The sequence below is a fragment of the Aulonocara sp. 'chitande type north' Nkhata Bay genome, linkage group LG17 (genome assembly GCF_057382095.1).
Source record: "Aulonocara sp. 'chitande type north' Nkhata Bay isolate Kocher_YH1m ecotype deep benthic linkage group LG17, A_spYH_male_GT1.1, whole genome shotgun sequence".
In the NCBI taxonomy this organism is placed as follows: Eukaryota; Metazoa; Chordata; class Actinopteri; order Cichliformes; family Cichlidae; genus Aulonocara; species Aulonocara sp. 'chitande type north' Nkhata Bay.
The window spans coordinates 6,439,922-6,466,831 of NC_141360.1; the positions used below are offsets into that span (position 1 = coordinate 6,439,922).

At 41.4% G+C, this 26,910-nt stretch overlaps 1 protein-coding gene across 1 annotated transcript; it reads right to left on the reverse strand.

Annotated features, from left to right (window-relative positions):
* On the reverse strand, positions 1-25,767 carry lepr (leptin receptor). Its single transcript, XM_086268883.1, has 21 exons — positions 25,576-25,767; positions 20,545-20,602; positions 19,296-19,348; positions 16,968-17,195; positions 15,622-15,739; positions 14,996-15,171; positions 13,229-13,377; positions 12,233-12,374; positions 10,439-10,599; positions 10,212-10,311; positions 9,849-9,948; positions 8,931-9,139; positions 8,662-8,816; positions 8,019-8,172; positions 7,747-7,829; positions 6,350-6,563; positions 4,111-4,305; positions 3,931-4,014; positions 3,739-3,832; positions 3,095-3,170; positions 1-1,991 (listed from the first exon to the last, which is right to left on the reverse strand). Exons 2-21 carry the CDS (start codon positions 20,556-20,558, stop codon positions 1,071-1,073), a joined length of 3,426 nt encoding a protein of 1,141 aa, XP_086125009.1. The 5' UTR covers positions 20,559-20,602; positions 25,576-25,767; the 3' UTR covers positions 1-1,070.
* Between the last annotated feature and the right edge of the window lie 1,143 nt (positions 25,768-26,910).

Below are 26,910 nucleotides of genomic sequence, written 5' to 3' on the forward strand. Positions count from 1 at the left end.
TTACAATAAATACTTTATTTCACCATGAAAAATAGACAACATTCTCCATTTAGAACAACAATTTCTGTCAATCATATTTTTATATTTTCATTACTTTTCAATTTAAACATCCTCAGGATTCTCCTTCTTTAATCTTTTTCATTTTCTTACAGAATAAAGAAGCTGTCCAGTTAAGTTGTCAAGCAAAACTATAGCACAAAAATAGACGCCACGTTTCTCACATACTGGAACAAACTCTTAAACACGTTAAAGCACAAAGTGCAAAAAGGCTTGATGGTTTGATGGCTGAGATAGTCCATGCAGATGTTGATACAAAAGCTACACTGCAGTACATGAAGTGTCCAAAAGCGTTGCCTGCAGTAATTCACCACCTTCAGCTGTTCTCATTTAGTCACACCAATAGCTTTGAAGCAACATCCAAGCGTTGCTTTTACTTTACACTCAAATGTGTGCCAAGAAAGCTGAAAATATGCAGATGATGAGCCTTTTTTCTCTCTCGCTTCCTTGTTTTTTTTTTTCCATTCTCTGTGAAACTCTTTAATCTTTCTGTGAATGTAGCAAAAAGGAATCAGTAGTGAGAATGAAAAGAATGGTTTTCTGTAATATGGGAGTGCAAACGTAGGCACAAAGAGCACCCTTTGATTCTGAGCATGTATGGTATGACCACCTGTGCGTAATCGGTTGTACGCCTATTGTAAGACCTCTTTTTTCCTTTCTTCTCAAAGACCGGTATGCTGCTTGCGCAGCCTTGCCTGTAGCTCTACTTTTTTTAACATCAGCCACAGATACGGCACAGTTGCAGTATGACACAGTAAAATCTGGGTTTTAATGCCCAACAAAAAAAGAAAGAAATGCCTTCTCCTGAGGCTTGTGCCCTCCTGATGTCTTTTCCAACAGCACACAATAGCAGCATTGATGAACATTAACTTGCAATCATACAAAGCTTGAGGTAATTCTTTTTTTTTTTTTTACTTTTTCTGGCCTCACACCTCATTATGCCCAAAGGAACAGATGCAAATCAGCTTTGGCAAATGCTGATGCGTCACATTATGGATTTAATGGTGCACACGTTAATCACAGCTGGGTTCAAGTTGTGTGTGTTGCACTGTGCACGTAGCAGTTCTGAACTGAGGCAGGTATGGCATGGCGAAGCCACACGTCGACGGTGACGGCAGGATCCCGGGCTCGCTCGGGTTATCTTGACTGAGCAAAGGATGCAACTCCACGGAACAGTGCCCTCTGTTCAAAGGAGTACTTTTAAGCAGCTCCACTTTGGCTTCTTCGTCTTCACTCTGCTCGTCGTCTTTCTCACTCTCCTCATCCTCTGCTGGGTAGTCCATTCCTAGATAATACAAGTCCTTCTCCCGTCTCACGCCATGCTCGTCTTCTTGATCTGATGTTTGAGAAAGCTCCTCCACAGAGTTGTTCGAGCAGGAGCGCCTCGGGTCATCCATCTCCAAACCACGACAGCTTTCCAGCTCCCAGAGGCCACCGGGAAAAGATCCCGAAATGTCAGAGTTGTTGGCAGAGAAATTTCCCTCATCGCTTGAGCTGTTATCACTACCATCCTTGTAAGGCAGATGAATGGGGGGCTGCTGGTCCTGACCGGGATTGGAGACCAGAACAGCGGTGTAAGTGACTGAAGACTGCCCAGAGTTGTCGGTGCTACCTGGATGTTGGTCCACTGAGGGATCAGCTGGCTGCAGATCATCTGCTCTTGGGCTTGAAGTAGTTAACATATCCAGAACAGCTGAAGAAGGACCCTCAACAGGGAGAGTCTCATTCTCCATGAACTGATCGACATTCAGGTCAAACCTAGGCGAATGGGAGCCAGCTAAGGCATCTGCAGGGTCTGGAAGTGGGTTTTGGATCAGGGCCGTAGTCAGAACTTTGTCCACTATAATGACCTGGGAGATGTTCTCAGAGGGCATGAGCAGCGGCCAGACCGGCAGACCTTCCTGAGGTCGGAACAGATAGTCAAAGGTGTCCACCTGGAGAAAGTTTCAGAGCTGATGAATAATGAAGCATATGGCCACGAGAAAACACTGCAGAGAATCCACTTATGATGGAAAAGACCGTTAAGAAGAGACTAAATGCATATTTTCTTGCTGTACTGATCCCTGAGGGTAGCAAACCGCTCACAAGCATTAATAACCTACAGATGGCGACAAACATGCATGACAAACATGTTGTCCACAGGTAGCTACAAAGTCATCGTGCTTCTGCCTCTTTATTTATCAAGATAGACAGGAACTACTGAAGAACTTGCATGGTAAGTGTTTTTAAATCGATTCATTTCAGTGCTCTTGCTCCTTTTCCTGGTATTTTATTGTTTTTAGTTTCTGCTTTCTCGTCTTTTTTTATTTCCTTCATTTCTTTTCTCTCTATCTTTCTGTTATTATGATTGTTTTCAAGTGTTTCCTGTCCCCGTTATCAGTGTTTTGTGTCTTTTGACTACTGCCTGTTTACTTTGATGGTTTCCTGTCTCATGTGTCTCTTTTTGTATTTACTTCCTGTCTTTGTTTTTGTCTCCTTTGCGATTTTCTGCCACATCTTCATTAGTTCTGCTTGTATCGCGTCCCTGCCTGTGTCTAATCACAAATCACCTTTGCATGTGTGTGCCTCTGCAGAGTGATTTTCTCGATTAACCTCCAACCTTTGTGCGGCACTTTTTTGAATAATTCTTTTTTGGCTGAGATATCTCTGGTCTCTTTTTAATTGACACAAAATCTAAAGTTAAAAACAATCACTTGTAATTGTAACACTTGTAAAACACTTGTAATTTAACAAAAGGTATATGTGAGGTTCCACTCGCTCTTTAAGAAAATAAGATCATGTTAATAAGCGATCGTGTTGGCAGGTAACAGCATCTGTCAGAGTCAGACTTTCTCCGACTTACACTAAGATACCTTAGCCATTTTCCAGCATGCAGATTGAAACACTGATCAAAATTCTCTATTTTTATTTGAAAACAGTGCAAATTAGCTTCTTTCACATGATGTTGTTCTTTAGGGCTAGTATGACCTAGATGTTAAGATTTTAGGGTTAGTAAACGGATGAGTCAACAATGACATTCACAGTGTACATTTCATACCTTTTTGAAGTCTATTCCTTTAGCCCATGAACACTTCCTTGGATTGGGAACATCCTTCCATACAATCTTTCTCATCCTGGAAATGTAGCAGATATTCATGTTAGACATTTGATGCCTAAACGCTCCTTTCCCCTTCCTCTCTCGGCTCTAATTTTTCTACCTTTTATCAGCCAACATCAAGTGTAATTACACCCTGGTGACCTGTTAAATGTCACACCACTAATTTTTCATGGTCAGTGTCTCTGTGCCCTTAATTAGACTGCACCATAGAAATTACTATCATATATCATTTCTTACAGGTGTCTGTTCGGATAAAAAAAACTAATCGTGTATATTCAGGGTTAGTTTTACAAGATCAAACGGTGAACCCTAGAATTATCATGTTCTGGCTGTGTACCTCCACAAACCAGGCAAGCTACAGTTTACAGTACATCCAGGCCTGTCCAGACAAATGTAATTTACTAATTGACGACTTTTGATTGGTGAGCGCTAAAGATTAGTGTCACAGTCTCTCCTGTTCCTGAGTCACATCACTGAAAAATGGCCAGAGAGGTTTTTTTGCAAAAAGTCTGAATGTTTTATCGCTTTACCCTCTTACACATTTGTGTCAGTTTGTAAATACATTTTTCTGGAATAGCTCTTACTGGTTTTGGGAGAGAACCAGGGTGACAAACAGGATGATGAAAAGAAAGGAGATGATCATCAGCATCATGTAGGCCTCAGGATCTCCTCTGGTGGCTGTAACACACATGAGAGCTTTAACTGCGAGAACAACAAGAGGCATTTTGTCATCCTTTAGTGCTGCAGATGACACAACCCGTGCGCAGTGAGCATACCTAAAGTGTAAATCGGCTCCCCTTCTCCCTCAGCAAACACAGGGTACAAGAAAAAGCCGTACTCCTCTGAGGCAAAAAAATCACCTGATGGGATAAATGTAAATTGTTACAGCTTAGTTTACCTTAACATAACCAGACTCTGAAATAACAGTGCAACTAACAAAGAAGAGAATGTACTACCTCTCAGATAGACGGGGTGATCAGTGTAGTGCAGTCTGGCCCACGTCTCTGCTCTTGGCCCAGAGTCCTGCTGCTTGTGTGGCAACCACTCGACCACCATGAACAGAGGCACCAAGCTGTTCTCCAACAGGCTCCATGACAGTGACACACATGTGCTGTTGATAAGCAACACGTGGAATGAACGCACGCAGCGACCTGCAGTGCAGAAAGAAACAACTGAATTCATCCAGGGTCAGATGACCTCGACATTCACAGTGGCTTTTCTTTGCTTTTCTTTTCTTTTCTCTCATCTGTCAACATCGAAGGCTGAATAACGCTCACTGAGCTTCAGCTACCAACTTAAGGAGCATTCAGGACAGTGATGCTAGCACGTGCACGTGTGTAATCATGACTATTTATTTAAAGTTGCTGCTGACAGGAGCACGAATGTGCACTAATCTCACTACACATTAAACGTTAAAAGAAAAAAAGACTCTTGCAAACAGCTGTGAAAAACTGAGCCAAAGCAATTTTAGTTACCCCCAGAATCTGAATCTGAATATTTGAATTTGAATATTTTACAGAGATTTTTTAATGATAGAGGAAAGTGAAACAGCATAACTGACAGAAAAGAGTCTCTTAATTTCAAAGTGGTCGATGTGTCATTTAATTGTTCCTGCAGGGAAATGTATTTACAATGCTTTCAAAAATCAGCCACCAAGAAAAGAAGAAAAACAACAAATAAAATTCATTTCACTTCCAATTACACCAAACATACAAGCAAACTAAAATTAGATGTATGTTTTTTCAGCAAAGACCAATTCAATTAAGCGCCTTTCCACCTTTTGGAAAAGTGTTTTGTGGAATAATCTCGGAGCTGAAATGTGGGAACCACTGATCTTCCTTTTTTGCTGTGTGCAAATTTAAGTCGTCCTAACCTACACGACTTGACTTTTTAATTGCTAGAGAGTTTTCGACAGTTCTTATTCAGTGTGAGATTTGTTATGCCAGCTTGATTATGCTGCTGTAACTCACTGCAACCAGAATAAAGTGAAAGCGCTTATAAATTTAAAGAATTTTCCGAGTAAAACCTGTTTAATTCAAGTTTGTGGGCAGAAGAAAACTGGCGTGGAAATACAAATGCATATCCACTTGATGCTTGTTAGTCCTTTTGCTCTGTGTGGAACTCCACCAAAGGAGATTTCTAAGTCAGGTGCTCAATGATTTACCACAAATTTGCTGTGCTCTCGTCTTCAGGTTGCTGCTAATAAAACTCTTCTCTAATAATCAAATCATGAAAACAGTCCAGCTTTATGGACAATTAATTTATTCTGACAGTTATTCTCTGAATCATGATTAAAGGAAGAGAAAAATGTTACACAAACACGCACGCACGCACACACACACACACACACACACACACACACTAGACATCAGCCTTGTTTCCTATGTTCCGATTACTCTTAGCACTCACTGCACTAGAACTAATGGATGTCGGTATCATGGCTCTTATGAGCTCCCGGAAATAATTATTTTAGATGTAGTCTTAAACTAAATGGATGTTTGTGGCCTCTGCTTTAAGGCCAAATATTTCGAGCATGTGTTATGAGGCTGGGGCAGAAGCACACTGGCAAATAAACACATACAGAAACATGAGTTCATCTTGGGCTTGTCAAAATCTCAACATACAAGCCTTGGTGATTATTAAAGCGCTGGCAAAAATGATGTTTCCAGTAAGTATTTTGCCATGAATGGACACCACTGACCACCTTGTTCTTTTCTTTCCTGTAAATCTGCACCTGTGTCTGTGCACGTTTGAGTGTCCATAAATCTGTAAGAACTGATGAAAGGTTCATGGACTGTTTGCTAAGAATCTTGCCCTTGCTTTTGTGAGCCTGTACATTTTTCAGTGTTCAAGAACACTTTTGATCTCAGCTAAGGTTTATATTTTCAGAGGAATGTGAAGCCTGAGATTGTTAAAACTGCCTGTCTCTTGATGAAATCCTGGATTGATTTAAAGATATTATATCAATATATGGCTTATGTGATTTATTTTATTCTTTATCTAAAACTTGACAGCCTCCAGCATGATCACACTGAGCTTCTTTTGGAATACTAATATAATGAGGATGATGAGGGATATTATTGATTGATTGATTAAGAACAGCCTCAGGCTAGAGTGACAAGAACATCGCCTAATAGAATAAATTCACTGAGTGTGTGACTGGTCACACGTCCTGTTATATTCTCACTCACTCACCTTTGGGCTGTCTCTCCAGTGTCATGTTTATGTTGTCTGTGGAGGTCCCCAAACTATTGTAGGCTTCCACAGTCACAGTCTGGAGCTCCTGGTTCCACTCGAAGCTGTAGGAGGACGTCAGCTCGATCTTCTCCCTCAGCACAGATCCGCTTGAGGACCGACGCTGGACTATAAATCCATCCACACAATAGGAATTCCCAGAAGGTGGGAAATTCTACAAAACAAATTGAGAACATTTAAGCATTGAAAACAAGGGTCAATATGGCCAAAGCTTAGTAGTTCCTACTGAACTTTATTCATAAGAATATTCTAAATAGTGGCCTTGAATAGCTTTGCATCATACAAAAGATGGTTAACACGTGTAGTTATTTTACCAACACTATGCATATCTGGGAACTTCTGGGAGACCAGCTGCTTGACTTTGGGAGAGGAATGTCCCAGTTCCTGTCTGATAGAGCTGCTGACAGTCTATAGCAGGGGTCTCAAACTTAAATGAGCTGTGGGCCTCTGCTGGCACTGTCATCTCATGTGAGGACCACTTAAGCAGTACAAAAAACCCCAACAAGAAAACGCCCACAAATATTTCTGAAAATGTAGTGGTTTGTTTGTTGTTGCTTTTTCATTTCAAATATTGCATAACACGACAAAACTGCAAAGGCGAAGGCAGATTTGAACTGAAGCCTTTTATTAAATAACCAAATAAACACATTGGTCCTCTCTTTGTATCCGGACACGTTCGTATTTAACAAAATAAAAATGCAGACGTAAGTGTTCACATTCGTTTTTGACTATCTCACTGAACTAACAGAGCCAAACTCAGCACGTTTGTACTCTCTGCTCGTATTGCCTTCATATGAAATCATTTTTGGCTTTTTAAAGAACTTATTTTAACATTGACCTCAACAGCAAACAAATCCTCCCTAACAGAAAAAGTAACTTCAAGGGCCAGATTGCATTATATTTCTTCACGTCAATATATATTAAATTTGACTTTTGTCTGACCGCAGAACAGTTTCCACTTTGCCTCAATGCAGACAGCAACATTTCTGGGTCATGTTCATATGGCTTCTTCCTCATTATTGGATACTGATACCCAAAGACCACAGCTATCCAATAAGTGATTATCACCCTAGTCAATCAGGCACAGAGATTTCTCCCGATACTAATAAATAACCTAATAGGGAATAGTGTGCTTTATTGAAGTGTTTTCTTATAGCATTTGATCAAATAGTAAGCTTCACCCCACAGAGGAATAAAAATAAATAAAAATCAGGTTTAGCCACAGAGAAAATACTCGTTTAGCATCTTTTTGTGTTTTTAGAGGGACCTGCAGACAAGAAGAATATCACTGCACCTAACTCTTAATAAAAAAAAGCTGAATACTGTAATGTATGTACCTCAAACAGCAGCGTGATGTTAGACTGGTTTCCGTGTGGATCATCTTGACGTATTCTCCAGAAATCAGGGCCACGTTCAGGAGCTGAGGAGATCAATTAGCAAACATTACATCCACTCGCAGCCTTTACTTTTGTATTTCTCTGCTAGGAGATGGCATTTGTGTGCGCCATGTCCATTAGAGTAGAAATCACATGGTCAGATGCGACTGGAAACGAACATTCATATCAGAAGTCAAGGCTGCCACCGCTGCTGTTTCGATAACATGTTTTACCTCTGCTGTTTTGCGGAGTGGAGTAGACAGACTCGCTCCAGTCGCTCCAGTAGCCGGTGCCGTTGGTGTGCTTGCAGCGCACTTGAACCACGTATACGCGGCACATATCTGGCACGGCGACCTCTGCCCACAGAACCCGCACAGGATCCTGAAGCTGCGGACATTTTTGGAGCTCATTAAAGAAACAACACGCATTCCTAATGGAAAATGTTCGCTCTGCGCAGTACAGAGCGAACATTTGTCTAGCCTCCTTATTTTATGAAAAGACAGAAAATGATTTCTTTATATTTTTGGTATTTCGAGCAAATTTTGAGATGAGAACACAAATGAGAGCGTTTGTCCAAATCCAGGAGAATTTTTCAGTCAGAGGACTGCAGTTTGATCTCATAAGAGACACACAAGCTGAGGTTATATCAGAGCATCCTGTATCATTTAAAGAAATATTTCATTTGGCATATTTTATTCTGGGTGTTTCACAGGAAGCTAACAGCAGTAGAGTTCTGACAATCATCCAGTATCATATCATTGTAGAAATATCATTCATTCCAAACTTTAGAGGCTTTTTTGAATCATTGATTTGTGAACCCACCACACCAAGCATTCAGTCACAGCGTGTGGTTGCTAAACTGTGCGATAAGCTCACCTTCCACTTTGGCTGGGGGCTCACGGTGGATGGCGAGTAGTACTGAAACTGACACTGGAGACCATCGACTGGCAAAGGCGGAGCCTGCCAGGTCACCTCCAGGACCCCACTGCTGTGGCTCACTGCCTTCACATTAGCGGGTGCGTGAGGCTTCACTGCAGGAAAGACAGAAGTTCGGTTTCTTTGTGGTAAACCTGGAGTAACGGTGCTGCTGAAGAACATCTAATAAGCCTGGAGCTCTTTAATTAAAATGAATCCTTCTTTCTCACCGTGATCTACAGGTGACAGGTAGACCGGTTTGGACCTGATGGGACCCAGTTGCGATGGCAACTCCAGCCAGAGTTTATAGCAGTTCATCCTCAGAGGGTGGATGGTGCAGGTTTTCTGCCTGCCCTCCATGCAGGCAGGACTCATCTCCCCCAGATTCTCACCCGCTCTCTCCCTCTCCTCCATCTCGTCACATGGCAGGTCGGCCCACCTGACATTAAAAACAAAAAGACACAGATGAAGTCGTGTTCTTTTTTTGTCTCCACATGAGCTGTTCTTGCACATCATAACGACTGTCTCTCCAGGACCAGTAATGCACCAATGTGATGTCATAGATTTGTTACTTCAAGGAAAAAAAAAGATTAAAATATTAAACACAACTTTACCAAGACTAAAGAACTGGTGACAACTAGAATAGTTGAAGTCTGAGAAAAAAAAAATCTGATCTGAAACATGAAATAAGATGTTCTCGTCATCTTTAATACAACTTACATCTGCAGTACATCAGTCAGTTAAAACGAGCTTGCATAATCGTGTCAGGCCACACTGGTTTTAAAGAGAGGAGACTTACTATTGTAGTCTATTGTATTGTATAATACTAACGACTCACACTTACATTCCACTGTTGAAATAAACTTCCTGATATTGCTTCTCTAGTGCTAAACACACAGGTCGAGGGTGTGTTCAGTGAACCTGGTGTCCTGGTACACTGTGTGTGTGTGTGTGTGTGTGTGTGTGTGTGTGTGTGTGTGTGTGTGTGTGTGCGTGCGTGCGTGCGTGCGTGCGTGTGTGTGTGTGTGTGTGTGTGTGTATAGTAACTTCCAGCTTTTCATCACACAAAAGTTTTATGAGCAATGCAGCATCTTTTAAGAAACATAAACACTCCGGAAATATCAACTGGATTGGAAAAGGTGCTTTACTTGGATTGAAATCTGAGCTTATCCGGCTGTTTGTGAGTCCAACTGCAGTCCATGGCGTCAATGTCCCCGTTGGTTACACACTTTATATCAATGTCAGCTCCTGAAACACACAAAGAAAAACAAATTTAATTTGGGTGACAGTCACAAACACATCACCTGAGCTAGCCCCTGCACACTGAGGTTATTCTGGTTCACGCTGTTGTGCTTTCACAAGTCGCCGCTCTGCTTTGTCAAATGAACACTGAAGGGACATGGATTTCAAGCAACTTTAAAACATAAGAAACTGACTTTCGCTATAAAATAGGGAAGAGAAATACATTGGATAACACTTAGACTTGTTTTTACTGGTCCAACAAAGCTCACCTTCCACATAGATCTGGCTGTAAGGGATGCTCCACTCTTCGGTACACCTCAGGAGGTCATACATTTGATTCTCTGAAGGATGCAATGTGATCTTGCTCACCTGGTTTGGGTCAACAAAAATATTTACTGTACTGGAGGCTGTATTTCTTTTAAAAATAGGCCCACAGAAATGTTCCGAGCATCACAAAAACCTCTGCAGGGAGAGGGGTTTTTTTTGTACTTCTTACCCACTGGTTGACTGGGTGGTACAGGGTGGGTGGAGGCAGCGGTTGGAAGTTGAGCTTCCACACGGCCATGCTGGCATTCATTCTGTGGTCGTTGAATACACAGTATACTGTTACGTTCTCCCTGGGTCTAGCCACCACTTTCTTGGGGATGTAGCTCACCGCTGCACGCAGGAAAGAAAAAAAAACACGTCATTTTATGTTATGTTTACTGCCTCAAAGAAGAAATCTCATTTTTAACTTTTTATACTTTGAAAAGCCTTTTACAAAAGACACAAAGCCAAATGGATGTCACTCAGATGACAAAAACAAAGACCCTCAAACAAATCAAACACATGACTCATTCTCATTCACCCACAGTTGTCACGTAGACCTTTACAAAAGAAAAAAACAAACCTTTCTATGGAATTATGAAAACTTTGTCAAAGTTTGCCATTAAAAGAACGAGAGGGGAGCTATCCGACTCCTGTCACACAGCCACCTGAAACTTCTGTGAGGAGCACTGACTCACTCAAAATGTAACTTTTGTGAATGCTTCAGCAGGACGTCTGCGGCGTGTTCTTCTGTTCTGGCATCGTTTTAGCCAGAAGTTTCTGAGTCACCCTTCAAGCCAAGACACCTCACATCATCGAAATTACTGCTGTTTTACAAGGACGACTGTGTGGCTCGTTTTAGCGGGATTACTCAGAGCTGCTGAGTCTCACAAACTTTTAACCCCATGACACACACTACTGTACCACTGACACACAGTACATGGGCAGTCTTTGGGTAACAGTATCTATTATCTAGGAAAAACATCACAAATATGTCTGCTGTGACAATACAACAAGACGCCGTCACTTGTGCTGTGTAAAGCTTTTGGAATCAATTAGCCCAAGTTTAGTATGAGTCACTGATCAGCTGACATGAAGGCTTCTGATTTTAGTTCATGCAAACAATTGTTATGTCTCAGTTCTTGCTCTTGTTTTTCAACTTTCAGTTTCATAATTCATATTACTGTAGAGTCTTTACCTACAACATACAGCACCTTGATGCAACTGTTGTTGTGATTTGAGTTGAATAACTTAAAAAATGTTTTGCATGCACTAATGATACAGACAGTGCTTGACAGATTTATTAGACCAACACTCAGTGTTTTTACCGAAGCAATCCCATGTTAACACTTGTATTTACCTAAATCAATATTTTTTATGTTGAAATATAATTATTGTTGCTGTCCAAAAACTGTAAAGTGCACTATTAACTTTATTTGATTAGGATATCTGATAGGTTCAGTTTGTTATTTTGCCTAATAAATTAAAACTTAATTTTTAGTTTTTCTTGTTTTTGTTACAGGTGATCAAATAAAAAGACTATACAGTAAATAATCCCTTTTATGAGCTCTTAATGCTGATCATTAACCTGGAGAATGACCTCTGATGAAATACTCATATGAGTTTTTCAGTGACTCAGTCTAATGAGCTTGGATTGGACATAACTGCGCTCAGTGCTTGACCCTATCTGAATGAGCCTCTCAGAGAAATGTGAGTTGACCCACAGCCACCAGGACAGGTTTAAAATGTTAGGCTCACTGCAAAAAAAAGATCATTTTATACTTATATTATCCTTTACTCCCTGATGAATCTTACACTTACTAACTTCTTACACTTCCTTCTTATATGTTCTTATATGAAATGGAGTACCGGATCAACTGATGAATACAGTGACTATATGTGATTTTCAAACAATTCTAGAGAGATAAGAAGCTGGTCCCATGAATCATCTCCTAAGGTTCTGCTGTGAGGAAGCAGCTCTTACTATCCAGGCGGATGTGGTGAGGTTCACTCCATTCACTCCACAGTGGAGGCTCTTCCGGGCCGGAGCAGCGGACCTGAACGGTGTAGTTTAGTTTGGGCTTCAGATCCAAAGACACTCTGGGCTCTCCAGGCGCAGACACCACCTGGAGACAGATAAGGAATACTGAAGAACATGCACACATGTACCCACAGACTGCTGGGTGTTGTCCACTTGGAGTGATGACTAAGTCAAATCCATCGTCACAGCATGGCTGCTGCTTTTGTTTAGAGTCCTCTTAACTGGAACTGCAACTGGAACTGGACTGTTTCTACATGCAGCAGCTGATTATTATCGTTATGAAGCATGATGCATTTGATGAAGAATCTATTTTAATTGTGAAATGAAGCAGGAAAAAAAACATGCCTAAGAGTACACTGATGTTATTCAAGCAGATTGTGAAATCTTAGCTTGGCAGAGTGCCCAAAGCAGAGAGGGAAAGTCATTGGACAGTCTCGGTCGTTGTGTCCTTGGGCAAGGCACTTCACCCGTTGCCTACTGGTGGTGGTCAGAGGGCCCGGTGGCGCCAGTGTCCGGCAGCCTCGCCTCTGTCAGTGCGCCCCAGGGCAGCTGTGGCTACAATGTAGCTGCCATCACCAGTGTGTGAATGTGTGTGTGAATGGGTGGATGACAGGTTGTGTAAAGCGCTTTGGGGTCCTTAGGGACTAGAAAAGTGCTATACAAATACAGGCCATTTTATTTTTACCATTTATATGTGATTTATAACAATCACTATGAATCAAGAATTTTTTTTTAAAGCCGATATGATCCAAGCAAAAACACTCAGTAGATTAACCTGGGGGACTTGTGGTGAACAACCAGGCTTCAAATATTAGCTGACATTTTACATGCAAAGGTATGAAGAAAAAAAAACAGGAAATCCTGTTAATTGACGGCAAATTCTTAGTAGAACTCTCCACCTCTTATATAATCTTCTAAGTATAAATAGTTAGTATTTACCTGCCAGGCCGGGTGAGTGGTGCCAGAGGAGTATCGGACTTCATATCTCAGTGGACCAGCGTCAAAGTCGGCCGGGTCATCCCAGAGCACGATCAGCTCTGCCTCGATGGTCTGAGTGTGTGACAGGTTGCCTGGAGGACTAGGTTTCTCTGGAGAAAAAGATTACAGCAACGTAAGCTTCACAACACCATCAATATACAGCACATCTGACAAATTCATAAAACTACTCTGCAGTGCTGTCAGAGTGCATCATCACAGGTTACAACCAGACAACCCGATTTAGCTCATGGCCCATAAAAAGAAAACAAGGCCAAAAGCCTCCTTCTGGTACTGTTTGTTATTTACTGTCACTCTGACAGTATGCCACTAGAGCCATGCAAATCTAATGATAGCTCCAATTCTGAATTATTAAAATGAAATAAATGAAGCTGAATGCAATTTACTTTCTCAACCAGGCATAAAAGGCAAGTTCACTTTACACTTTAGTCTAACAGTAAAATGTCATCAAAGCATGCTACTAATAATCTATAAATCACATAACGTACACTACTGTACAAAAAGCTGCTTGTTTCAGGCGGGTTTCTCAGCAGCGTGGACCCAGACAAACATCAGACAGGTGGAGCAGGCCTGATAACAAAGCCCCATTTCACATGTTCAACTATGACACAAACAACCTGAGATAATTAAGTCTCATAAAACCACAAAAATGCCCACGGGGCGAGAAGAGATCAATAAACATTATGAGTAACAGCCAAATCGTTCTGCTCCCACACTACTCCGCCATTAGGAACATGAAGTGCTTCTACTCCTCATCACAAAGCCTAATTTGCACATGTACATAAATCGAGATCAGGAAACAGTTACGCCCTCCCTAATATGACAACAACTGCAGCACCATTGCTTAATGACAGTTCACACAGTGCAGGTAACAGGAAATAGCCTCGAGTGCCAGTTCCTGGTGCTTCTTATAACTCAGTTGAGTCTGAATAAACTGAATCCACAAAGTGTTTTCTTTTTCCAAGAATACAGAGAAAACACAAAAAGGCAACAGCCACTTTAGCCATTTACATGATGCAAACAATATATAACACATTGTAAATACATATACGCCAAATGGAGAGCCTCAAACCTAGAGTTTTGGCTGAGAAAATGCAAAATCGACACCTCATTAAGGGGGCTCTATTTTTACAAGACATGAATAATACAAGTTTGGTTTCAAGATCACTGAAGTTCAATTAAATGAACCAAAAGGATAAAACTGCAGCGGTGCAGTGAAAAGACAGCAAAAGCCTGACTGTTACTACTCAGTTTCTTTTCTGCTCCGTGCCGTTTCATCTAAGCGGTCTGGTTGAACAAACTCAGCATGCAAAGTGCTTGTCTGTTACTGCGGAGATCTCACAGCTCGGCTGCACACACACGCTTTTAGCTGTATTCCGGTCACGGTGCAGCTATAGAAAGGTCTTTCTCCTTATCTGTCCATCATGTTAAGGTTGGACGTCAGAATGGAGAATTAACCAATGAGAGGTTCGGCATTACATAGACTAAATGTATTCTTAGGACCTTTCATGTGTGGAAAAAAAGAAGACTGTTTGGGAACTTGCTTCTTTGATTGGTAACCGTAATACACTTAAAACAGTGTGGTCACACATATAAAACACCAGAAAAATGACCAAATACCTGGATGTCACTGTCTTACAAGGTAAACTTATTAGCTGAAATTATTACTTTAATTAGTGTGACTCCCGCTATGAATCATGGCTTTCTCACCAGGTCGGGCAGGAACTCTGAGCAGAACTGGTGGAGCCACGGCATCAGAGATGCTGACAGTTACCATGGCGACAAAGCTTGTTGTTGGGTCAAGAGTGAGTGAGCACATGAAGGAATCCTGCGCCTCACAAACAACGGGATTTTCAGATGCGGGATAGTCACCATCTTGCTGAAATCTGTAAACAGATGGTAAAACAGTTCAGTCAGAAAGTTCTGGCATTTCTTGGTATGTTAGATTATCATGTTTCAGCGTGGTGCATTTGAGTGACATTTCACTATTCAATTCACTGTTGTGTTATATCTTTTGTTACATTTTCTTATATCTTTGTTGACTTGGAGAAAAAGTACTTTAAGTGCTCAAAAAAATGTCAAAACAGCTAATAAATCAGACTTGAGGGGGAAACCATTGAGTAAAATTCTCAAGTGCCTGTTAGGTCAGTGCTAACCTAATCGCATTAGCCTACCACAGTACAAGCCTGGAGCCAGTAAGATAAACACTTAACCCCCCAGTGAGCAGTTGAGACATCGCCAATCAGACTAAAACACACAAAGGCACACACAATCACTCATTCACACACACTCAACAGGCAAAACGCAGCCATTAACGAGAGCCGCTTCACACTCACAACTGCCGCCGTAAGCTGACTGCCATAAGACTGTCGGACGGCTGACCACGAGACCGAAGATCGCAGATTAAATTTTGCCAGTTTCCATCAATTCTGCAGAGGATGTCCAAACAGGTGCCTGAAACGAAATTACATTTGCATGTTAGGAGACTGTTGGCAGACCTCCAAATGAAGGCTTCTAAGAAAACAGCCTGGTTTAATATTCTTAGAAGAAGCCTGAGACTGAGTGGCAGTCTGGGGAGAGGCCTCCTCCAGCCTGGTAAAAAGGAACAAACCCTCTCTAGCACTGAAATCCTTAGCTGCATGAACAACCTTGGGCTCTTTGCTCAAGTAAAAGTTCTGAAATACAGTTAGCTTTCATGCCACAATCAGAAATAGAACAGACCATCAAATCTATTTACTGCACGTACAGGCTTTACATATATAGGCAAATGATCGGTTTTATCAGTTTCCCATCACTGTGGGAAACGTCTGGCTGCTGAAAGCAGTGGAAAAACATGAATGAAAGAGGCATAAGTGCGTGCTGTTTGTGTCTGTAAATAAAATGCACCCAATTCTTAATTTTCGACACCTACTTTGCACTTTATGCTACATTAATCCGTTAAAACAGCACGCTCTTCTTATCATACACAGTTGTTTTTCTGTTTTTTTACCAGTGTAAATAAGGGTTCGTTTTGGGAGTGTATATCCTGCCCAAGGACACTTTGACAGGTGCCAGGGATCAAACCACCTACCTGATCTCGTCTAGCTCCAGTGTTTTACAGAAGGTGAATCACTCCTGATTGTTAGGCATCATAAAGAATCTCGAGATTTAAAATTCGCTGGAAGCCCTTACACAACACAGCACCTAATAGATCAGTGCAAATAAACAAATTCTCTGCACCATTCCCCGTGTACTTTCAGATCCATACAACACAGAGAGGGGATTTTATAATTATGAATCCTATGTGCTGAGTATTTTTTCTCCTTGCAAAAAAAAAGAATAAAAACACACGAAATCCTAGTGAGATAAACCTTATGAACACTGACTCATCAGCCACACTGACAGGAAAGTGGGAGCAACATAAGTACACAATAGTTTTTCATCAGATGTTAATTTCTGCATCAACGCAAAATAAAAAAATACACTTTTTAGAGGTTTTGCAAAAACCTGACGACCATAATTTAGATTTCAGTATGTCAACGTACAGAAATGAAATGATCTCATTCACGTTTTGAGTAGACCCGTTTGGACCTGGACGTGATTCAGTGATCACACAGATGAGTATCTACACACAACAATGACAGACACTTTGTATTAAGGCCTAATGTATGTGTTATGAAACATGTTGGCGCTAAACTCTTACCGCCAGAGGATCGGGGATGATGTGAATCAATTCTCGAGCTCTTAAAAGTGCAGCCGGGACTGTGTGGGAGATTTGATTGGGAGAGGTTTGCTTCTGGTGAATTTGCGCTGCCTCCCTCCACACCAAGGTGGGCTGAAGGTGACTCACAGCACAGCTCATCTTGCCACGGGAGGTCCCCGGCACCTGAACGCAGAGAGGCTCCATCCTCGGGCTTCAAACTCTGAGCACCTGCTCACAGGGAGGCAATAAAATTAAGTGGGGATGACACACGAGCAGATTTTTAACAAGACCTTTACTGTGTATTACAATTTTTACTTTTTTTTTAATTTAAAGGCAAAATATGTTTTATTTTATATCTCATTAAAGTGACAGCCTACTTAAGGTCAAAGCTATCTGGAACATTTGCTTCTTTTGACTGTTTCTGTTCCCTAAAATGTTGTGCAATAGCAACGGCTCTTTCATGGAAGTTGGATGCTGAACATCTGCCGAATGTGATGACAGTCTGTGTTTGTGTCTCAGTGACAAAGGCGAAAGGAGAGAGAAGCAAGAAGCCTTTCTTAGAAAGAAAGAGTAAGCGTAATGCAATAAATAGGGATTTACTCAAAACTGACATAAGCAGAAATTACGAGCAATAATTGAAAAGATAAAAATAATAGCGCCTCAGATAAGACTCAAGTAAGTCTGCTAAAGACAATTCTGTTTACTGATAAATATGACCGACAGATTTTATTCTTTTGATTTGTGTGCTACTTGTACTCGTGTTTATGAAAAGCACTGTATACATAAATAATTCTTCCACACTTCTTGCTTGGCCATTCTTCACACGTATTAATTTGATCAGATTACATAAAGATAAAACTGGACCTCTGTGTAAGAGGCTACATAACCAACTCTGCCATTCATGTGAGCATCCCAGACATTATGTCTATAGAAAATTAATTACATCTTGATTTAAAGAGGACATGAAACGCTACATATATAAAGGCTAATTTACACCATTGAGCCCTGCTCTCAAAAACTGACAAACATTAGCTAACAGGTGGACTTTCCCGTCTGAGTGTAGCTAGCCAAACAACAGATCAGTGTTGCCAACTCCTAAGTAAGGAAAATCGCTATTGGGTGTCCTAAAAGTTGCTAGAAGTCGCTAAATGATGTCATCGCCTAATTTGCATAATTGGTCATGCTAATATAATTGTAACCTAAGTTGTTGAAGAGAGAAATAACAACGTGGAACGAGACATAAAGTGAGTAAAGCATGTGTTAAATGCATTTAGAATTTATTTAGAACTACAAATTAAATTTATTTTAGCAATTATTGTTTTTTAATGTCACAATTCCAACCGTTCTCCTTTATCCGGGCTTGGACCTGTGCAAAAGTGACCCGGAATAGGCACTCTGGTGGAGTTACTTTGTGTGTGTGTGTGTGTGTGTGTGTGTGTGTGTGTGTGTGTGTGTTTATAAGTAATTTTAAACCTTGTGATCCACAAAACAGCATAACAGTAAAAGAAGAATTGACTGCGTTACAGTTAGTGCGGGAGCGGCGGCTTTGCTCGTGCGCGTTTCATTTGCTGTTTGGACGCATAGGTGTCTTAAGAGCAACCTGCACTTTCACGTCAAAAAGTCGTCATAAATAAGTCTCCAATAACACCAGAAAAAGTCGCCAGATTTGTCGCTAGTCGGTTTTTAGAAGAAAAGTCGCTAAGGGGGTCTGAAAACTCGCTAAATATAGCGACAAAGTCAGTAGTTACCTAACATAAGCTAATGTAAGTCTATTAGCTGCAACCAACCAACCAACCACATTGCCTCACGTTCGTAATGAGAGAAGATGGCATTAAACAAGCTAAAACTTTAATTTTAAGCACTTATTTTTCTAAATCCAGCTTCACAGACAGTGTTGCATCTATATCAGTTTTTGAGAGCAGGGCTCAATGGTGTAAATACGCCGTTATATGTGTAGCGTCTTTAAAAGACCAAAATCTTTCTGCCAAAATCTCAAAAAATCAATTTTTACAGCCTCTTACTGATGTGGATGTGCATCTTAAGTAGAAACACATCCACGGATGGTGTACAAATTTAGTGTGCGAGATTGATAAAAGACACGTGGTGACGTGTGTGTCTTTGAAGTGTTTGGAGCATATACTTTCTCTAAAATAAACACTTTCTTAAATTAATCTTTCAGTAAACTAAAAAAAGTAAACTTTTTTTGTTCTACGCACACCACACATGAGAAGCACTGTTTATTTAAAGGAGAAAAACTATTTAAAGGCTAGAAGAGGTTAAGCTTACAAGCTGGGAGGTCAAAGATGATGTGCTGGAGGTGGAACTCACCGTAGGAGACCAGGAACACAGACACAAGGCCTGTCAGCATTACAGACTGAACCCTGTAGGGAAACAAAGCAGGAATAAGAAATAGGAAGATGGAGCGATGGAGAGAAAAAAGAAAATGCTGAAGGATAGATTTTCATTTAGCATGAAAACAAAGTAAGGTTGTGCAAAACTCAGTGTTTTATGAGTCACTGATTGATTACTATCACTCAATCTAAAAAGGTTTTTCAAGAACAGATATGGGAAAGCAGTGGGAGTAGAAGGAATGCATTCCAGTTTTCTGCAGGAAGGGCACTGGAAGAACTGGACCGACTTCTCTGCAGACGTAATCATCTGACATAAAAACCTGGGCTGTTACAACACAAGACAATGACAGTTCACAACCGCTTAATACCATTTAAGTGCCAAGAGGTTGGTGCCTGAGGACAGGTTGAAGGTAGCTCACATTTACTTTAACTTGCTCCAAGTTGCAACATATGTAACCATGAGCTGCTCCAACAAGACACTTTCTCATGGAGTCTCTGAAAAACTCATACAGTTTCTAAAGTGTTCATCTCACAAAGCTTTCAGAAGGCAAATAAACACATAATTTAAAAAAATAAGCCAATGTTTATGTCTGTCTGTGAGGTACGAAATTTTTACTGTGCAAAAAGGGATCTCTGACTCATTTGGACCAGTGAAACGCAGGACCAGTGAAACTCAAATTTCTGTCAGAGAAAAGAAGTTTAACAGCACATTTAATCCTCCAAAGATCTTAGAAGGTTTTTTTAATGCAATTATAAGAGAATTTCTCTGTTTTTCTACATACTGTAGTTAATCTATAAGTATTGTTCTTTGGACTTAAATTGTAAGAAATAAACGTGTAAAATTACAGAAATGTTCTGGTAGCTTTTTTCTCCACTTTGGACCCACTGAATAAAGCTGAAATCTTCCACAGTAGAAGTTTTATGTCATTTAATTGTTTTCTATTACTTAATTACTTTGGTGTAGTATGAATGTTCATGGGAGTCATTTTTTTATTAGTAGGAAAAGCAATAAAAATTATAAGACTGTCCAAAATTCTTTCTCTTCTTCACATTTTTCAAAGCTGTCCAGTGGCCAAATTCTTGCCCCCGGGTCTTATGTTTGAGATCGTCAGACTACAAGTTTGTGGATACAAAATCAAAAACTAGTGTTGCTACTTCTGCATATGCAGCGAGCTCTTTTCAACACCCCACGAACAGAAGATTAGAGAACAGACAGTAATACTTACATTGTAGCGGTCATCACGAGAGCATGGACCACATAGGCTTTGGCTGTGGTGAATCTCACTGAGGACAGAAAAAAGAGACACAGCTGTTTAAGGTGCTTGGATCTCCAAAGGGACTGTGAGTCAGGACTTTGTCGTGACCTGAATAAATAGTGACAATTAAAAGTCTTTGCAAAAGGCAGAGCCAAGGAGATTCTAAATGCAATTTTTCTATTAAAAAAAAAAAAAAGGTCTCTCGCTGATATGAGCACCTCCCTCTCTCCCGCCTCACACTCAACTGCTTTTCATTCATGAAACACACCAGGCAGGAGGAATGAATATTACAGGGAGATCTTTTCTGTATTTTGCCCATGTAACTGTTCACTAGACGTCGTGAATATAGATGTTAGATAAAAATAGGCAATTTGCTTTCTTTTCTTTTCTCTCTAACAGAAATATAATCAAATTCAGATGTTTTCTGTTTATTTTTTTTCCATCGACCATCATCGTGAAGCTTTCCACTTCTGCTTGTTTCTGTGCCAAACAAGAGCAGCGAGGCAGTAAATGAATACAATCTTTTAATTCAGTGATACACCAACCCCAGACACACAGCGTCCTGGTGAAAAACAACACCACAGATGCACAGCAGGCACTGTGCGTTTGGTCTGAGTGTAATACTTACAGCACTTCTGTACAATACATCCAGCACTTCTGGATGGATGCAAACTGCATTTCGTTGCCTTGTACTTGTGACATGTGCAATGACAATAAAGTTGAATTCTATTCTATTCTAATACACCAATCATTAGCAAGCCAATCTGTGGCCAAATTTGTAAGGATCCACTGAAAAGATCAAGAGCACTGGGATTACAACCAAAACCGTGAGAACATGGCCGCAGGATGCTATTCCGATGCTTCAGGACTGTTTCCACTGCACAGACTGGGATGTATTCAAGGTGCAGGACACTGACAATCGTGTCGCATTGGACAGTTACACCTCCACTGTCTTGGACTACATCTGTTTCTGTGTGGACAATGTAACAACTTGGAAACGATTCCGTGTGTTCCCTAATAATCCACCCTGGATGACACACGGAGTTCAACAACTTATTCGAACAAGGAACAACGCTTTCAAATCCGGGGACCAGGAGGCATACAGTGCTGCCAGGGCCAACCTGAGAAGAGGCATCAAGACTGCCAAGCAGCAGCACAGGAGGCGTATCGAGGCCAGGTTTGAGAACAACACAAACCCAAGGCAGGTCTGGGAGGGCATCAGGGCTATCACGGACTACAAAAGAAGAACACCATCACCCTCAGCCGACAGTTCTACTCTGGCTGAGGATCTAAATCTCTTTTATGCCCGTTTTGACAGGGAGAACACCGACCCTGTCCTGTCCCCTCTCCCCTCAACCGACCCTGCTCCGGTCCTGAGCACTCATGAGCTGAGGCGTGTGTTCCGGAGCATTAACACCAGGAAGGCGGCCGGGCCGGATGGAGTGCTGGGCCGGGTGCTAAAAGACTGTGCTGCGGACCTGGCGGACGTCTTCACCTCTATATATAACACCTCGTTGTCCTGTTCACTGGTACCATCCTGTTTCAAAGCAGCAACCATCATTCCCATCCCAAAACAGTCAAATGTCACATGTCTGAACGATTTCAGACCTGTGGCACTCACCCCCATTCCCGCCAAATGCCTGGAGAGACTGGTCATTAAACACATCAGAGCTGCTTTTCCACCATCCCTGGACTCGCACCAGTTTGCATACAGGGAGAACCGGTCAACCGAGGATGCGATCGCCACAGTGCTGCACACATTACTGAAGCACTTGGAACACAGGAACACCTATGCACGGCTCCTCTTTGTAGACTACAGCTCGGCTTTTAATACCATCCGGCCATACAAACTCCGTCCCAAACTCCACCAACTGGGACTTAACTCCTCTCTGTGCAACTGGATTGTGGACTTCCTCACTAACCGTAGACAGAGTGTCAGAGTGGGTAAGAACACCTCTTCCACCCTTGTGGTCAACACCGGTGCCCCTCAGGGGTGTGTTCTGAGCCCTCTGCTATACACTCTCTTCACCCATGACTGTATTTCCTCCTGCGCGTCCAATCTCATTGTTAAGTTTGCAGATGACACTACAGTGCTCGGACTTATATCCAACAATGATGAGACAAACTATAGGACAGAGGTGCAACAACTAGAGTCATGGTGCCACAACAATAACTTGGTCTTAAACACCAAAAAGACCAAGGAGATCATTGTAGATTTCCGGAAGAGGGGTCATAACAACCATCTGCCTCTCTTCATTGGCAGTGAGGCGGTGGAGAGGGTGAGCAGTTTTAAATTCTTGGGGGTAACTGTGACCGAGGACCTGTCCTGGGGCAACCATATCACCTCAGTTGTACGGAAGGCCCAACAGCGCCTCTACTACCTGAGGAGACTGCGGAGCGCACACATTCCCAGATCTCTGATGTTGAACTTCTACAACTGTGCCATCAGCAGCGTTCTGACGTATGGATTTCTAGTGTGGTTCCCCAGCTGCACCAAGGCCGATCAGCAAGCACTCCAGCGGGTGGTGAAAGAAGCTGGCAGAATTATTGGAACAAGTCTGCCAGAGATCAGTAATATCTTCCCCACTCGCTGTCTGAGGAGGGTGCACAGTATCCTGCGGGACCAACATCACCCTGCGCGCCACCTTTTCCATCTGCTGCCCTCAGGGAGAAGGTACAGGTCTATACAGGCCAGAACATCCAGACTGGCCAACAGCCTGTATCCACAGGCTGTGAGGCTCCTGAACTCTCTGCCCCCCTCTCACGGACAATAACCATATCCAACTTCTTAATAGCAATGAACTGGTCTGCATTGGTGCATCATATCTTTATTCTCTTCCCCCTCCTGCCCCCCCCCCCCCCCTCTTTCTTAAATAGATAACTATCATATCTGATATCATATCTCACAGTACAATAATATTGAATGGGTTGCATTGTTGTATTTTGTCATGTTTCTCAGGTCTTTGTCTGAATTTCTACGAACATTATTGTTAAGGATTGTCTTATTGCATTGGAGTCACACTGGGTTAAATATGTACACTTGGGTTTTAAGGGGTATTTATTATTTTCTTCTTTTTTTTGGGTTGTATGGAAGCCCCAAACGCAATTTCATTGTTCTTGACAATGACAATAAATAAATAAATACTAAATACTAAATACTAAAATACTAAATACTAAAATAAGAGCAAACTGGCCGACAGGTTTGTTATCTGGTGGAAACAGACCATAAAGGATTCAATGAATTCATGTAAAGCAGAAACATCAGTAGAGGAAGCATCTCATCTATTTAAAGGCACGTATACACCTGCCATCACCTTCATGTGATTCTTGGAACAGCTTTGGGGAAAGTCTGTTATGCAAAGCATTGTTATCACTTCAGTATAATTACTGAAAGAATCATCACAAAGGTTTCAGTTTCACGTTAACCTAACAGGAATCCTTTATGACGATATTACTGTATTTAACTAAAATTTCCCCCAAAAAACTCCAAAATTTTTAATGTTAATCCAATCCAACAACTTATGCTGTGCATTTCCTTTTTTTTTTTTAGCAATTTTTTATTTTCTTAACTTACGGGGAAAAAGGTAACTCAGTTCACAAAAGCTATGGTGGGAGTAAGACTGCATATAGTGTATCTCAGTTATTATAAAAACAGTGCTCATGGCAGGGTCATGAAACACTTGAAGGCTTAAATGTTGTAGAGACAGATTTCTCACCCACAGTCATTTGCATGTGAGATGGAAAACAAGGATTCCCTGCTTGCATCCATGTTACAGCATGTGGAATTTGGAGCCAGGATGTTAACATATGTTGAGAAACTTCTATGGACAAAATAGTGAAATAGGAATGTGCCATGCATTTAATACCTGCATCACACTCCGTCGCACAGAAGAATTCAACACTGACACGATTCTCGCTGATTTGCAACACCTCCTACAAAGACTTCAGATTAATCACAGATGTTAATAGGATCGCAGTCACGGTGTAAACAAACTCCTCTACCATATCACAGTGTACTGATTCGTTAAAGTACGCAGGCCTACCAAGAACCAATCAAAATCTCAAAATCACAAAAAGATTCTTCCAAAAACAATAAAGTAATGAATTCCATGTGATCAGCTGTTGCACCATCTTAAAACAGGATAAATAAATCGTGCATAAATACACACCCACGGCGTCGGAAAAAGACGTGAATGTGTTCAAATAATCCTACCTTTGCCCAGCGTGCAACCAAACATGTGCAGCAGAGAAAAAGCTCAGCTGTCAATAAAGTGATGCTCACTCATCATCATCATCTGCAGGTGGAACTGAGCAACTCAGGGCTGTTATTCATGCCCTTCTTCCTACTCTGAGCACTGTTGCCCCCCCCCCCCCCCCCCCCCTTCTTTGGAAACAATTTAGATCAAGACGAGCATCTGAAACTATTTTCCACTTGCAGGACTCCTATCCGTGTCCTCCAGGGACTCCACCTCGCCAGCTATTCATCCATGTCTGACTCACACCCTGACTGAAGCTGCTTTGCACAGAGGCGCGCAGGGGCTTGTTTCCTCCCCTCCTTCCCATCAGCAGCCACAAAAGCAGGAACATAGTTTCTGCCAAGCTGCATCACAACAAGTTTAAAACGTTTGGCTATTCCATTCTTAGACACTTTACAGAAAAATGTGCTCTGGAACAAGCATATCATAAAAAGTTCAAGTGAAAAAAAGTGAGAAATTAAGAGAAACTAAGAGAAAAGTTAGAGATGATGCCCAGAAATCACAATCTAAGAGAAAAGTAATAAAAGGCATTTATTATCAGGCAGCAGGTACAGAAATGACGGAGGGGGAAACACATGCCACTAAAAAACGTTAAAGCTGTCAGTTTGTCAGAAGTGGGCGAGTTAACTCAGCAGTTATTCCTCACTTCTGTGTGGAAAAATAGAGGACCGCACAGGAGCGTGAAAGGTCACAGGCAGAAACACGATCGGACACGGCTTTAGTAATAACGAGAAAGGGTTCTTACGTCGCTGCCGAAGAACTTCGTGTGCGCTTCATTCAGTTGAATTTAATCCTTTCTGAAGACCTGCGCGCCTCTATCACAGCTCACTCCCCGCTAACTGAGACCGAGGGTAGCGATCAGGATTTCCCAGTGACAGACGGGCAGTTTCCCCTCCCTCTCGCAAAACGAGCCGCTGCCCAGAACGAGATTGAAGGCGGCTGAAACAGCTAAAGAGCCGAGGGAGGAGGGAGAGCCTCCAGTGCCCGGCCCATCGTGATGCGTTCAAGACATCTGCGGGAATCCCACAAGAATCTACTACGCTGTTGCTCAAGGTCTAAACTCGAGTGCAGTTTTGAAATAATTTAACCCTCCTCCATTATTATATTGAATATAAAACATGCTTTGTAATAAGTATGACAAGATAAATGGAATCATTTGTTTAAAGTTAAAACTGACTAAATCCATCTATCTATGGATGAGTCTAGTTTATGCGTCTCTTTAGCCTGCCATATGTTTATAGATAGGGTAACTACTGTATCTGGGAAGTCTTTCACACCAATAACTGGAATACTGAAAGCCACTTGCACTCGTGGGCCATGAAAATGTGCAAAACGTTAATGACTTGGTTTGCCCTCTCCTTCCAGGTTTTCATTCCATTAAAAGCCCATAAAGTGTGTGAGCCAAGTAATTTTTTGCATATCCAAAATATCTGAGTGAAGCAGTAACTTGCTTTCTCTAGTCACGGTTCCGAAGCACCACTGTTATTAATTCTTCTGCTGTGAACCTGAATCTCAAACCTGAGTTTGAGATATATGTTAACTTTACAGTAAGCACTTGTTATACCCAGTGTTGGGACTAACGCGTTATTAAGTAACGCGTTAGTCCCAACACTGGGTATACCCGAGGGCTAAGCATCACACAGAATAAGGGCTTGTCTGATCCCTGCGCTCAGAGGGTCTCGCTAATAATTAAATAATTAATTATTTAATTATGAATAATTATTATGAATAATTAAAGACAGAGAATAAGAAATGTTACACCTGGGAGAAATTAACGGCTTTACAAGAGCACCATCACGAGGTTGTTTTTTTTTGTTTGTTTGTTTTTTTTGACAGTAAGTTTGTCATTGGCCTTATGCGGTGATAAGCAAATTTTACTCCCTTCTTCTTGAGTAAAAAAAGAAAAAGACTGTCACTAAAGCACAAGTGAAACTGAGTCTGCTGATTGTATATGTGCAAACAGTCCAGTAGCCTACTTAGGGTTATTGTGACATGCAGCTTTTTCCTTTAATTTTGAATTACCTTAACAATTTCTTCTAGTCCTGGAAAAAAGAAAAAAGTTTCCCTGTCCACACCACGA

Excerpts from the sequence above, each read along its gene's own strand:
- lepr (XM_086268883.1), bottom strand. Across the intron at positions 9,140-9,848 it reads AAGCTCAGATTTCAATCCAA|GTGGGCCGACCTGCCATGTG; the intron begins GTAAAGCACCTT and ends TTTTAATGTCAG. Across the intron at positions 4,015-4,110 it reads TCACCCCGTCTATCTGAGAG|GTGATTTTTTTGCCTCAGAG; the intron begins GTAGTACATTCT and ends TTATCCCATCAG.